General features: G+C 30.4%; 1 protein-coding gene across 2 annotated transcripts in view; it reads left to right on the top strand.

Annotated features, from left to right (window-relative positions):
* Ssu72 (Ssu72 CTD phosphatase) overlaps positions 1 to 14171 on the top strand; it is a 41017-nt gene that overhangs the window by 6812 nt on the left and 20034 nt on the right. For both annotated transcript variants that reach the window (XM_075358603.1, XM_075358604.1), the window contains exon 3: positions 9520 to 9663. In XM_075358603.1, the coding sequence (XP_075214718.1) occupies positions 9520 to 9663 (144 nt within the window). The remainder of the gene's footprint in view (positions 1 to 9519; positions 9664 to 14171) is intronic.

The following is a 14171-nucleotide window of genomic DNA, read 5'->3' as shown; positions in this document are numbered from 1 at the left end:
CCTGGAATAGTCGCTTTAATATTGGAAGGACAGGTAGAAGGGAAAAATTGTGTAGGCAGGCCACGTTTGGAATATGTAAAACAAATTGTTAGGGATGTAGGATGTAGAGGGTATACTGAAATGAAACGACTAGCACTAGATAGGGAATCTTGGAGAGCTGCATCAAACCAGTCAAATGACTGAAGACAAAAAAAAAATATGTTCTTTATGTACTAGTTCTTTATAAAACAGCCTTTAATTTGGGATGTATTATGATTTTTGTTATTGGTTTGTTACAGTTGTAATTTTAAAATTATTAAAAATCATAGGAAGTCACTTTCAAAGAACTTATGGGACTTCTTCTTCACTGAAGAAAGTGCTTATTAGCTTCAAAAGGTCCATTGGAAGAACAATTTTCATATAATTTGAAAGTTGTATATATTTCTAATAATTTTAAAGTTTTAACACATCTTGTAACACTTTCAACTACGTTATAACATATTTTGTATTTTATTTTAGTCAAATATTGATCTATACTGTCTTCTATAGAAACGTGACCTTTTTCTAGCCTGTACCTACCTATTTCCCCCTTCAGTCCTTATGTTATTATATAGACTTACAGTAGCTAAACTGTTTGTTATAAAAATTGTATTTCTATAATTTTGCACTAACATGATGTGTATATAAAAAATGTAAAAAGTTGAAAAATAAGGATCTCATCACTGCTGAATTTTAAAAATAATATGTCAATTTTAAGTGTCAGTTATAGTGGTTATAGGCAACACAAGTCACAAGCTTCTCTTAAAAATAATAGCAAAGTATAATAAGCATCTCTTGCCAGGCTTCCTAAGAAAAGTAAGCAGTGGAGATGATTATTATTGCCTTCTTGACTAATCAAATGATATATGATTAGTTCACAACATATTAAGCTCACTGATATGAGAAGATTCATTTCAGCTCTATAAGTGACATTTTTGCTCTATCATTGGGACTGACTACAGTGAATATTATTATTGTCAGAGAATATACCTTTGATAATCAAACAGATTTGAGCTTTGGTCCTATCTCTTATACCCCAGGCGCTTTATTTGCATATAACCCATTAGAAAGATAGACATCTAGTGTACACCAACAAATGAATATATCCACTTTTGTTGTGAAGCTATATCCTGCTTCATTTCAGAAGTGGAAGAAATATGATTGTGTCAATTATCTGTAAACAGAGGTCATCTGAAATCTCTGCAGGAGGTCTGTTACACAATACTTTACATTTTTTTTGTGAAATAGAAATAATGCATACCTAGTTGTCAGGTCTGATATGTATAGCTTGGCAACAAGAAATTGTGTTTCTGGACTTGATTAAAAAATACTGGAATTGATATTAAAATAATATAGAAGTCACATTTATAATGATAGTATCCTGTAGTATGTGGGTTAATTGCTGAAAAGCAATAGAAAACCTTGTAGTATTTAAAATATACTATGCATTTTAAAAAAAATTGCATTAAAAAATGTTTTTCATTAACATTTCACTTAAGATTCACTTTGCATTATAACATTTTACAGAAAGTACTTACATATGAGGTTTAATAAAAAAATACGCAAAATTTTAGTTTTTCTAAAAAAATTTATTATTTATTCATCAATATTGATTTTGTCACCTTCAGAGTAGTCCTTTTCAGATATAATACATTTGTGCCAGTGCTTTTTCCATTCTTCAAAGCACCTCTGGAATGCAATTTCTAGTACAGCATATTTAGCTCCTTCAGCAATTCTCTCTTTATCTCTTCAGTGTTGGCAAAACTTCATCTTTCATGGTTTTTTTAAGCTTGGAGAATAGAAAGAAGTCATTGGAGGCCATGTCCAGCGAATATGGAGTCTGAGATATCATAATATTTTTGTTTTTGGCCAAAAATTCACGAACAGTGAAGAGCGAGTTGGTGGATTATTGTGATGCAATTGCCATGAATTAATTCACACAAATCCAGGTATTTTCTTTGCATTGGTTCAGCAAATGGCATAGGGTTACTAATCCTTATTGACTCTGATAGTGATTCAGCGGGATGTCTAGAGCACTCATCATCTTCAACGTCTTTGCAGCCTTCTTGGAATTGTTTTACCACTTGTAAATGCTTGTTTAATTCATAGAAAAATCACCAAAATCAATATTCAACATTTCCAATACAGTGCTGCACTTTATTCCATTCTTAAAGCAAAATTTAATGCAAATTCTTTGTTCCATTTTTTCCTAAAGTTAAAAATCATTGACCTTACCAAAATATATGTAACCTTTTCAACAGCCAATAATAAATTAAGCATCCAATATATACATAAACATACATTAGGAATAATTTACCAACATGACAAAAAAACAAATTGGGACAATTACAGCCTGGGAAATTGTTTATTTGCTTCACAGCAAAGAGAATGGTTTGGATTATTAAAAAGGAGGAGAATCATGGAATGATGAATGCTTCAGGAATGTTGTTTTACAAAAAAAAAATCCATTTTTGCAAGATGAATACAAACACCATTGAGCCAATAAATTTTTTCCTGACATCCTATATTTCAAAGCAGATATAAGGTTAGAACTAGTAGATGCCAACACTGTTGTTGGCATCTTCGAAATTCTGAATGACCGACCAGCAGATGGATCTCCTGATCTGAATATTACTAAGCACTTAAGGTATTGGGAATGCTATTGAATTTCAAATGATTATAAAACATGAAAACAACTATTATCTTCTTAATACTATTTTGGTATGTCTATCATTCTTCATTATATGGAGTGGAATATGGGTCTTTTTTAATAATCATACTTACTCTAAAAAATTGCTGTGCAGGAAGCCAGTGTTAAATGCATGCAATATTAATATGAAAGTTTATTTTTTTTTAACCTCCCAAGACCATCGTTAGGTATTACTTCAGAGGATGAGATGAATGATTTGCAGCGTGTGTGAAAATGCCATACCTGACTGGGATTTGAACCTGGGACCTCTGGATGAAAGGTCAAGATGATAACACTCGCGCCATGGAGGCCGGCATGAAAGTTTATTTAACTGTATCTGCTTTCACAATTTGTGTATTTATTTTTTTGATAAACTCATTACAGCAATTACTAGTTATGAGATTATTTAAATATTTAGTAAAAAATTATAAAACTCCCCCCTCCACCCCCAAAACTAAAAAATGGAATAGTCAAAACATAATAAATTTTTTCTCTAAAAAAAAGGATGGAAAAAGGTTTGACTACATTTAAGTTGACTGAGCTTGATTCCAATTATTTTTTTTAAATTACAGGGTTGATATAAATTTATTATATATATATATATATATATATATATATATATATATATATATATATGCAATCAAAAAATTTGTGAAATATTGAATAATTATTTATTATTCCAGTTTGCTGAAAAACTTGTTTAAATCAGTTTATAAATATAGTTTTGCCTGCACATAAGAAAATTAAGTTTTTAAATAGTTTATAGTTTCTGGATATTAAAAGTAACACTGGATGCAGTAGGTGTAACTCAGCCATCTTGACAGACATATATTACTACCTTTGGTTATGATTTTGTGGTATGACATGAATTTCTCAGAATTAATTGATATGGCCTTGGATCATTATAAATACATTTATATAAGACAGTCAAAAGTTAAATGATATGTTTGTATCACATTAAATTCAGCAATTCACTGATGCTTTACAAGATTGTTTGTAGAGAGCATCTTCAATCTAGAATATGGTACTTAGTCTCCCAATTGAATGAAGAAAGAGACCTCTTTTCATTCTTCTGGAATTAAAACAATATGTCGCTACAATTAGTTAAGAGTAATTTTTGTTATTTCTGTAGCCTACCAAATTTTTTGTTGCCACTCTTAATCGTCATTAACTTTACTTAACAACAGGTTCATTTATCCTCTGCCAGTTCAGTATTACAATCATTCATACCTAGTAGTGTATATCTGAATCTTTGTTAGTGTGAATATGTTGTTGAAGAAATATGAAAACTTCCTTGCCTTTTTTCTTGTCATTTTGTATAAATGGGATATTTTACCATGTTTTTGTAGCTCCAGTACCTGTAAATAGATTGTGTGCTATATAATGTAAGATTAGATAGCCTGACACGTACTGCTTATTATGAAGTAAATTTTTTTTTTTGGTTAAAAAAAAATTATAAGTATTCTGTCTGTTTTTGTTAAAAACTGAATTTTAGGAACAGGTGATTGATTTGAATCGCACATGTTTGTTAAGTGTTAATTATTTGTAGGTGGTTTTTCAGTCTTAGATTGTAACTGTATTTATTTTTCTTGTTTTCAAATTGACGTTTACTTGATATATAAGATGTATTGTTTAAAAGTGTCATTAGACAAGGAACTTGTGTGGAAGGAATGTGTTTTTTGTGATAAACACTATTTTTAATTTTAGAAATATCAAAAATAATAAATTATTAACTGCAAGTAAAGGTAAACATACCTTTTATGTTGGAAAAAGATTATTATTATTATTATTATCTGTAAGAGATATTCAGATTACCAGTATAAAATTAATAAATTGATTCATTGGTGGGTGAAAAATGTTTTGTGCTGAAGTGTTAATAAGAAATTATTATTCTTATATTGTGCATTGAATATATTGTACAATATTCAATAATTGTATGGAATGTGAGATATTCTTGAAATTTACCATAATGTTTTTAATAATTCGTACATAATTTTTATTAGAAATTAGAAGAATATAAATTTTTTGTTTTGATCATTATGTTGTTTGAAATGTCCCTATTCCATTATTATCAATATGATGCCTTGATAATTAGAAAAAAAATAACCTTTTTTTTAGATAAAATAGTGTAAATATAAAAAATTGCAGAAGAATGTAAAATGTATGATCACATAAAATATTCTCATCTTCTTGACATAATGGCAGAGTTAACATCCATTAGTGAAGTGAATAAACTATACCTTTTACTTTAAAGTAAATACTGGTCAAGTAAAGTAAACCCTTGAGACTAAGTGAATAACCTTTTACTTATACTTATAAGTAAACACTTGTAATATTTATAGTTGTCCAAGTATTTGCCAGTAGTTTTCCCATTTTGCTTTTACTTATCCAGTATTCTCTTTACTTATCAAGTAAACACTTATATGATTCATATCCTGTACATCATCATGTTCAGACACGTTTGTCAATACATCAAACGTTTCTTTTGTTTTAATCTTTTCCCATCACAATGATCCGCGGTTGATTGGTATCCGCGAAAATATGTTTGTATCTGATTGCCTCAAAAATTATGATAATTTAATTGCAGAATTATTTTGCGCATTTCTACCTCGTTTTTTATTAGCAAAATTTTTTTTTTTTTTTTGCTTTCTGTTATGAAACATAGTTTGCTGATTTTAAAAATAATACTTTCAAGCAAATCGGTTGAAAATTGGGCAAAATATGATGAAAAACCTGTGTCATAAATCACAGATTAGTAACATATGTTAGTATAAGTGAACGTAGATTCAGAAAACTACGTTTTATAAAAATTTCCACCACTCAAAAGGCTATTCATATTGACAAAAAACCATTTTTACTGTAAACTCTTATTCATTACGAATCGTTATGTAATACATGTTTACCGATATCATTTGTCAGGAAATATATTTATAGACCTCAAGTAAAGTGACGTATTTATGACCACAAATTCCTACTTTTTTTTGTGTACCGTATATAATAATTTATTATGTGTTCCAATAGATCGATATGTTGCTAGAAGATAAGCTATACATTTCTGAGAGAAAAAATGGTCATATTCTTTCTAGTCTAAATAAAACATTTTACATCGTATAAACAAAATAAGCGACTTAGATGCCATATAAAATGATTTCGTAACAGTGTTTTAAAACTGTCTCCCAAAAGGCATACCGTACCATTAAATTTAGCCGTGGTTTGGCAAACACTGCTCCGATTCCAAATGCGACTGTCATGGGTGCTACCCGGCCAAGAAGCATCAACGCTAGTGATTTTTTCAGTGGAATCACATGTTACCTGAACGTTGATGCTGGGATACTTCTTACGGTTTACGTAACAATCTCCGTAGCGTGCTGATTTATTTATTTCTAAGTGCGTGCAATCCACAGTACCTATTACACTCGGCATTTTAAAGGGAGAACTCCATTTTCTCTTGGCTTCATTTAACTCATGAGCATTCTGTGGAAAGTGAATCCACTCAGATGCCTTTTCGTTTATTTTATTCAGAACATAATCGAAAGTTTTGCATACTGTAGAACGGTGAATCCCGAAGTCTTCACTGACACCGTTTTGAAATCCAGGGTCTGATAAGTACCACAAAAATACTTCCATCTTCTGTTGCGATGACAGAGCACCTCCTCGCTTTTCATTACTTTTTTCCAAAAAAGCGTTCGTCAAAAATTCAACTGATTCTTTTGTACAACGAATTAGTTCTTCATATCTTCTTGGACTCAATACTCGCCTTTCTTTGTAAGTTTTTGGTTGACGAATGTTGACAAAGGCAGCCATACCAATTATAAAAAATTAAATGAAAGTTTGATAAGGTTACTAAATAGCTACCTTGAAATTCTACCAGTAAATACTTGAATACTCTTTCGAACTTAGGATTTTATTCACTCGTTTTAAGTAAAGTCTGACCGGAATCAGTAATTGCGTGTAGTTACAAGTAAACGCTTGATAAGTAAAGGTTATTCACTTCCCTATTTTACAAGTAAAGAGAATACTTGTCAAGTATTTAGTTTACCGTTGTTTATTCACAGAACTGCAAGTAAACACTTGTATATTTGCAAGTAAAAGTAAATACTGGTTTTTATTCACTTCACTACATATTTCAAATCTGACCCAAAATTATTTAAGAGGTAGGACTGAAAATCCTAGTAAACTATGAAAAACATTATGTGAACACAGTTACTAAAGTAGCATTTGTTACCCGACAAATTAGATTACATAAATTTGTTACCAGACAGAATTTATGACAAGGTCTCTTTTCCTTTAGTGATTGATATATAAACAAATGCTGATTATTTGAACATAAGTCTCATCCCAGTAAACATTTCTTAGCAACTAGGAACCGCATTGGATGCAACACAGCTTTACAAAACAAAAAAAAAATGTGATAGACCTTGAGAACGATGTTTGACAAGCCCAAATTGGGAAAAAAATGGATGACTCGTGGAGAAAAAGATCTTTCTTTTTCCTGTTTAGCCTCCGGTAACTACCGTTTAGATAATTCTTCAGAGGATGATATGTATGAGCGTAAATGAAGTGTAGTCTTGTACATTCTCAGTTCGACCATTCCTGAGATGTGTGGTTAATTGAATCCCAACCACCAAAGAACACCGGTATCCACGATCTAGTATTCAAGTCCATGTAAAAATAACTGGCTTTACTAGAACTTGAACGCTGGAACTCTCAGCTTACAAATCAGCTGATTTGGGAAGACGCGTTCACCACTAGACCAACCCGGTGGGTCATGGAGAAAAAGATGATCCAGATAAACTCTACATATTTATCACATGCTTATTACTGCAGGAATTAATATAAAAAATGCAAGTGCAATAACTTCCTTAGATAAGCTTTTTTGGAGTTATCAAATATAAATGGTAGAATTTATTCTTTATGGATGATAAAAGATTTTTTTAATTTAGTTTTCAAGATATTAAAAACGTCTTTGAATGGAAGGAAGAAAGAAATGATGACTAAGAAAAAGAAAATGAAGGAAAATTTCATGATCAGGACCAGAAAAATTTACAGATAGTTAACTTTATGTAAGGTAGGAATTTGGACTTCCCTTTATAGGTGATAATATTTATATAAGTATACATCTCCGTGAATTAATAATGAACTCAAACTTTTATATCTATCCAAAATAAAAATTGACAACATCCACAGTGTTATGAATGGACTACAATAAAAAAGAAATCTTATCAATTAATTCTATTTAAATTCAATAATATTACTATTCATATAATTATCAACATTAGAAATCTGCCATACAGTTTGACCTGTTTGAATCCATAACTACCTATTATTTAAAAATTTGACTATGAATTTTTCTCTTTTAATTAATTTTCTTTGGAATCTATTCAGCAGAACATTGCCATTTGTAGAATCATAAGTAATATTAACTATCTGATTTTTTTCTACAATACTTATATACCATTAATAGAATTAATATTATATAATACAATATATGAATACATTTCCTCCTTCTTGATATCTTTTGTTTTAGGAGCTGTAATGATTTTGTTGATGCCATGATTGATTGATCTTTAGACAAAATTATTGATCCTTAATATCTTTTCTTTTTTCAGTACATTGAACATATGATCAGAGTTTGAAAATTTCTTGTTACTCAGTGAATCAATCATTTAAGTTTGGTAACTACTATTTTTACAGTCTCATAGTTGTAACATTTTCAAGTGAATAACCTTGAAAATGTTACTTTGATATAAGTTTTTAAGTTATGCTAATGAATAGGATACCTCCTGTTTCCTCTTGAAAAGAAAAATAATAAGAATATTTCATTAAGAAGTGTATGAGAAAATTATGAACTCGAGAATTGTTGAACTTTTCAACACCCTTTTTTTTATATTAAATGTGCCTTAAAATTTATTCTGATATTCAAAATTATGTTCCAGCATTTTCTCATAAAGTTACTTTCCATTGCTAATAGTAAACATTTAGGATGATCACTAGTAAATATTGTTTGTTGGATTATGGACCTCAAATTGAAATATGATGGCTGCCAGTGTGTGTGTAGGATAATACCTGTTATAGCCTCTAGTTCATGACTGTTTCCTGAAGTTGAAAAATTTGTTGTACCCATTTCAAAAGTCAACCTGTAATCATGATAATTATTTATAAACTTTTTTTTAATTTATTCTAAGTTTTGGAAGATGTTTCAGTTTCTCTCAGTTTGGATTTAGAAGGCATTATAGCAAGAAATGGATTATGTTGACTGCTTTGGAATGTTTTTTGACTTGTTAGATCATTAGTTGCCATTGATCATTCTTGTTAATTCTTTGAAATAGTGATACTTATGCTTATGATCCAGATTTTTAAATTTTAAGATGTGTACCCTCAACAATTACCTTTTATTGTACAGCATTTTGTATTTGATTTATAATCTTTAAAAATAAATTTTGCATTTTTAGTAATTACTGATATTATTAATTTCTTAACTATTTTGAAATTCTCCTTTCTGTTTCATATGTGCTTAATGTGTTTTTAGAATATATGTAATTAATTTACTACTCTGACCGTTATCTCTGTATCTTTGATCAGACAATCTTAATATTTTGTTATTACACAGTTATGCTTTTAGGATTTTTTGCTGAAATAGGTATTGGTACTGGTGATTTTTTTGTCATTTTAAATTATTTTTTGGATGATTAATTTGCAACAATTTTAGATAAGGTCATAAAATTGACAGAACATTTTATTTTGATGCAATTAGTTTTTTAAAGTTTCTGTTTTATTTGTTCATCCTTTTTTTATTATTACTTTCTTTTCAGTAAAAAAGGTTTTCAAGTTAACTCATTTGGAACTGGTGATAAAGTAAAGCTGCCTGGTACAGCCCCAGACAGACCGAACATTTATGATTTTGGTTCTACATATGAAGAAATTTATCAGGATCTTTTAAATAAAGATAAAGCTTTGTATCCTTTTACTTCTGGAAATTTAGTTTTAAAACTAGTTGTTAATGTAAAGTTATATTCATTTTTTAAATATTTCTGTTTAGAATAGTTTCATTTTTAAGACTCAATAAATAGCTGTTTTCAATATAAAATTAATTGTATTATTTTTTAAATTATATCTGTAGACATGTTCAAGTAGTATGTAAACTATATTTAGTATGAACAACTTTGTATAAACAGAAAAGTGTGAGTGCCATTAAAAAAACTAAAGATGAATTTTTTTTACTGTAAATACAAATAATGTAGAAAATTATTAAAATTCAGAGGAATTCTGATAAAAGCATGTTTTTGTAAGGATTGAGGAGTTATGGCCACAATATAAATCATATCATTTGAAAAATAATTGAAATATTATTTTTCTCTAATCTATTACCATGAGGTAGATACCTTCAAAATTAAGTTTAGAAACTTTACTTGCAGTATTTACAGTGCTCCTCAGCCAAAGACAAATGAGCCAACTCAAAGGGTAGCGTTTCTACTGTTGTGCGTGGTTCAGACGTGTACAAATGTGATCTAGTGTAGCACACATTCATCATAACGATGCCAGTTGTGAGATAGTAGTGAACTAGTCATTGTGAGTGCTTTGTGTGTGTGAATTATTATGTATTACATATTTACAACTTTATTTCTTTTAATTAGTTGTTGGTTACAAAATACCTGGAGTTTGTTTAAATCATCCTAACAATTTTTCCTCTGAAGCAATGCCTAACAGTGGTCCCGGAGGTTAAAAAAAACCAAAGATCACTCTTCTGACTGGTATTTCTGCTTAACAAACGTTGAGGGATTACATCAAAATCAAAACATGCAGTGGTATGTACCCTAACTTGCAATCTACAATGAGACCAGTTCCACACTGCGAAGAATTTCCCATCCAAAGCCTCCAGAACATGTGACATTAGATGAAGAGAGCTCAGAGTCTGATGAAAGTAAGGAAGAAAAAGAAACAGATTCTGGTGATACAACTTTTGAACACAGCAGTTCATCTGAGCCTCATTTACCGACTCAAGAAAATCTTAAAGATCATACGAGATTTAAAGTTACCCAAAAAACAGTCTGAAATGCTTGCTTCCCCTCTAAAGGGATGGAATCTTCTTCAAAAAGGTACAGAGATATGTACTTAAAAAATTATCATTCTGAACTTAAAGACTATTTTTGTTGAAGAAAATTGCTTAGTGTTTTGTAGTGACATTTCTTCTCTTACGGAGACACTTTGTAATGAACATAACCTAACAGTATAGCACTTGTTCATTGATTACAATAAAAAGTTATTTTAAAAGCTGTGTTTCTGCATAATGGCAATAAATTCCCATCAGTACCTGTGGCCCACGCTGCTAGTATGAAAGAGACATATGAAAACTTTAAATTTATATTGGAAAAGCTTCTCTATGCAGTCTGTGAATGGAGTATTTGTGGTGATTTGAAGGTAATTGTGCACGTATTCTTGGTCTGCAGCTTGGTTACACAAAATACTGTTATTTTTTGTATGAATGGATAGTAGGGGCAGAAAAAACCATTTCATTAGAAAAAAATTGCCTAAACATGAATCACTCATTCCTAAACAGAAAAATGTGAAACATGACCTATTGTGTAATCCTAAAAATGTGTGTATACCTCCATTACATATCAATCTAGGATTAACAAAGAATTTTATGAAGACCATGGACAGTACTCCTGGTTTCATGTACTTAAAACAGAAGTCTCCTAAAATTAGTGATGCAAAAATTAAAGAAGGAATATTTTTGGGTCCTCAAATACGATCATTACTGCATGGTGAAAAGTTTGAGGAACTATTGAATCCACTGGAGAAAGCAGCTTGGCATAGCATTAAAAAATGTTACTCAGAGTTTTTGGGATATCTAAAGGTAGAAAATTACCATGATATTGTCAACGATCTTATAACATCTTATAAAAATTTGGGTTGTAATATGCCCTTAAAAGTACACTTCCTGCACTCGCACCTAGATTTTTTCCCGGAAAATCTTGGCGCAATGAGCACGTGGAACACTTTCATCAGGAGATTTCAGCTATGGAAAAGAGCTATATCCTAATATGCTGGCCAATTGTTGTTGGACCATCAAGAGGGATGCTCCACAGGTGAAATATAGCAGAAAATCTTCATTTCTTACCTTCTAGGTGGGTCAAATGTTTGAATATTGTGTAGTTAAGAATGCAGAAAGTATTAAAATGTTTGAAATTATAAATGCCTGTGTCTCAGAGACCTTGTGTGATGGGAAAAACCCGATATCATATTTGAATTCAGGAGAAAAAATACTATCAGAATCGCATATTTTTCTTTGTGAGACAAAAAAAGAGTTCTTTTTTGTTCCCCAGTGTAATTGTATGCCATACCATACAATTTAAAATTTTAGCATATAACTGAAAAACACAAGGTATGTTCAAAAATTATTTGATCATAGGTCATGAAAAAAAAATTAGCATACTAAGTGGATTTCAATCCTGCTATTCTTCAAGTTACTTTCCTTGTGACTTCACACACAATCCAACCCCCCTTCCATTTTTTAAAACATTTTTTGCAGTAATCTTTTGGAAAGACCATGGGCTGGCTGTGTTGTGTTCATTGTATCCTTCTGGCTATCAAATGGGACTTTCAGTGACATCTTCTGTTTGGAGAACTACTATAAATCACGAGAAGCCATGTTTGCTGACTAAGAAGCCTGGCAAAGATGACGAATTCTGTACTTGACCAAGAAATCCTGGATTTGATGTGATGAATGGGTGAGCATGTTATTGTAATGCAACTGCTACTTGGCACGATTCCATAGGTCTGGTCATTTGAGCAAAACTTTGTCATAAAGATGATGAAAAACTTCTAAATATTATTTATTGATACTTACCTTTTCAACTACATTCTTGTTGCACAACTTTGCAGTAACCGAAATAAAAAAGTCAACATCTTTCACTTTGTTCCTCACCTTATTTTCTTCAGCTTTGGAGTGATAGTGACTTTCTACAGCAAGACTTAGCTTCAGTTTCTGGGCTGTAGTACCTATATACTTAAGAATCATCAATTGTTCACTGTCATAAGGAAGTTAGTATCACTGATTGTCCATGCCATCATGTCCTGTACAACATCAAAACAAATCTTGGTTTTCAACCAAAAGCAGCTTTGGTTCAGATTTCACACTCACAATTTGCATGTTCAGGTTATCAAATCATGTGTATGGAACCATCAATAATCCCAATGTCACACAATTTCTTGGATAATTGGTCAAAAATTTTCCGTTATCAGATTCTATTCATTATTAATAACATTTAGATTTTGGCATGTTGATAGCCTCTTTGAAGTTACGAAACATATATACACGTGGTACTAGTGCTGCATACTGCTCGAATTCAAATACTTTGTAAAGAAAATATTGTCAGAAAAAATATTGTCATTTCAGTTGGTAGAAATTTTAAATGCCATCACTGCTTCTGTTATCTTGTTACATTACATCACAAGAAATTTAGATAATCCCACAGCTTTGCAAACTCCAGCCCAATACTCTAACATTATAGTAATTTAGCATAATGTGCAAAGCATAATAGTAAATTGCCTAAGGTGTAAAACAGTTATTTAACATTCTTAATATGAGTAAAATAATAAAATGTTCTTGGAAGGAAGTATGTACAAGCATTAGTTAAATTTTTATTGGAAAAACTTTGGCTTGACAGTAATCAAAATTAAAATTAAAAAATAAATTTTGAAAATGTCAGTTATTAATGTAAAATAAAGTGACGTATAGTGACGTTTTGTGAATTTCAAAACATCGATTCTAAGAATTTGATCTTGCTGACTGACATTGTAATAACTAAAGAATTTATCACATTTCAGGAGATTATACAAATAAAAAAATATTAATAAAGGATAACTGTGGCAAAATTAACTATAAATAAACTTACCAAAGCTTTAAAAGTAAAAGATGAGATCCAACTTAGTATAAAATTTGTTTTAATGTTGCATTAAAACAACATTTTAATATTAAAAAAATGTTACATTAATGCAGACATTTTATGATATGCCCTTACAGAAATAAATAAGGATGACTTATGTAGTTTTAATTATTCATAAAATGTTTCATTTTCCACCATTTGTAATTTTACTTTAAATTTCTACTCTTGGAACCCATCTGGTATGTATAGTACAAAACAATGTTTCTGAGGAATGTGAAAAACTACAATAGATGAGGTAGTTAATGTTAGTATTAGTAAAAAGTAGTGAGTATTGTAGTGTTAGAAGAAGTTACCAGAAAAAGTTTGAAAATTAATTAAGTTTTAGGTTTTGTCTTGTTTTTAGTTGGTCTCCTTTATACACAATAGATTGATACAAATGAATTCTCCTCATCTAGTATTGCTTTTAGGTTACTTGCTTATTCTTTAGGAGCAGTGACGCACAGTTAGAAACTTCCTGTAGGCATAATTTAATCTTAAAAAATAAAATTAAAACTTTATCATGGACATGAGAGCTG

Source organism: Lycorma delicatula, chromosome 2, assembly GCF_047948215.1.
Source record: "Lycorma delicatula isolate Av1 chromosome 2, ASM4794821v1, whole genome shotgun sequence".
NCBI lineage: Eukaryota > Metazoa > Arthropoda > Insecta > Hemiptera > Fulgoridae > Lycorma > Lycorma delicatula.
The sequence above is the reverse complement of the archived record's forward strand: the minus strand, read 5'-3'. Positions and strand labels throughout refer to the sequence as shown.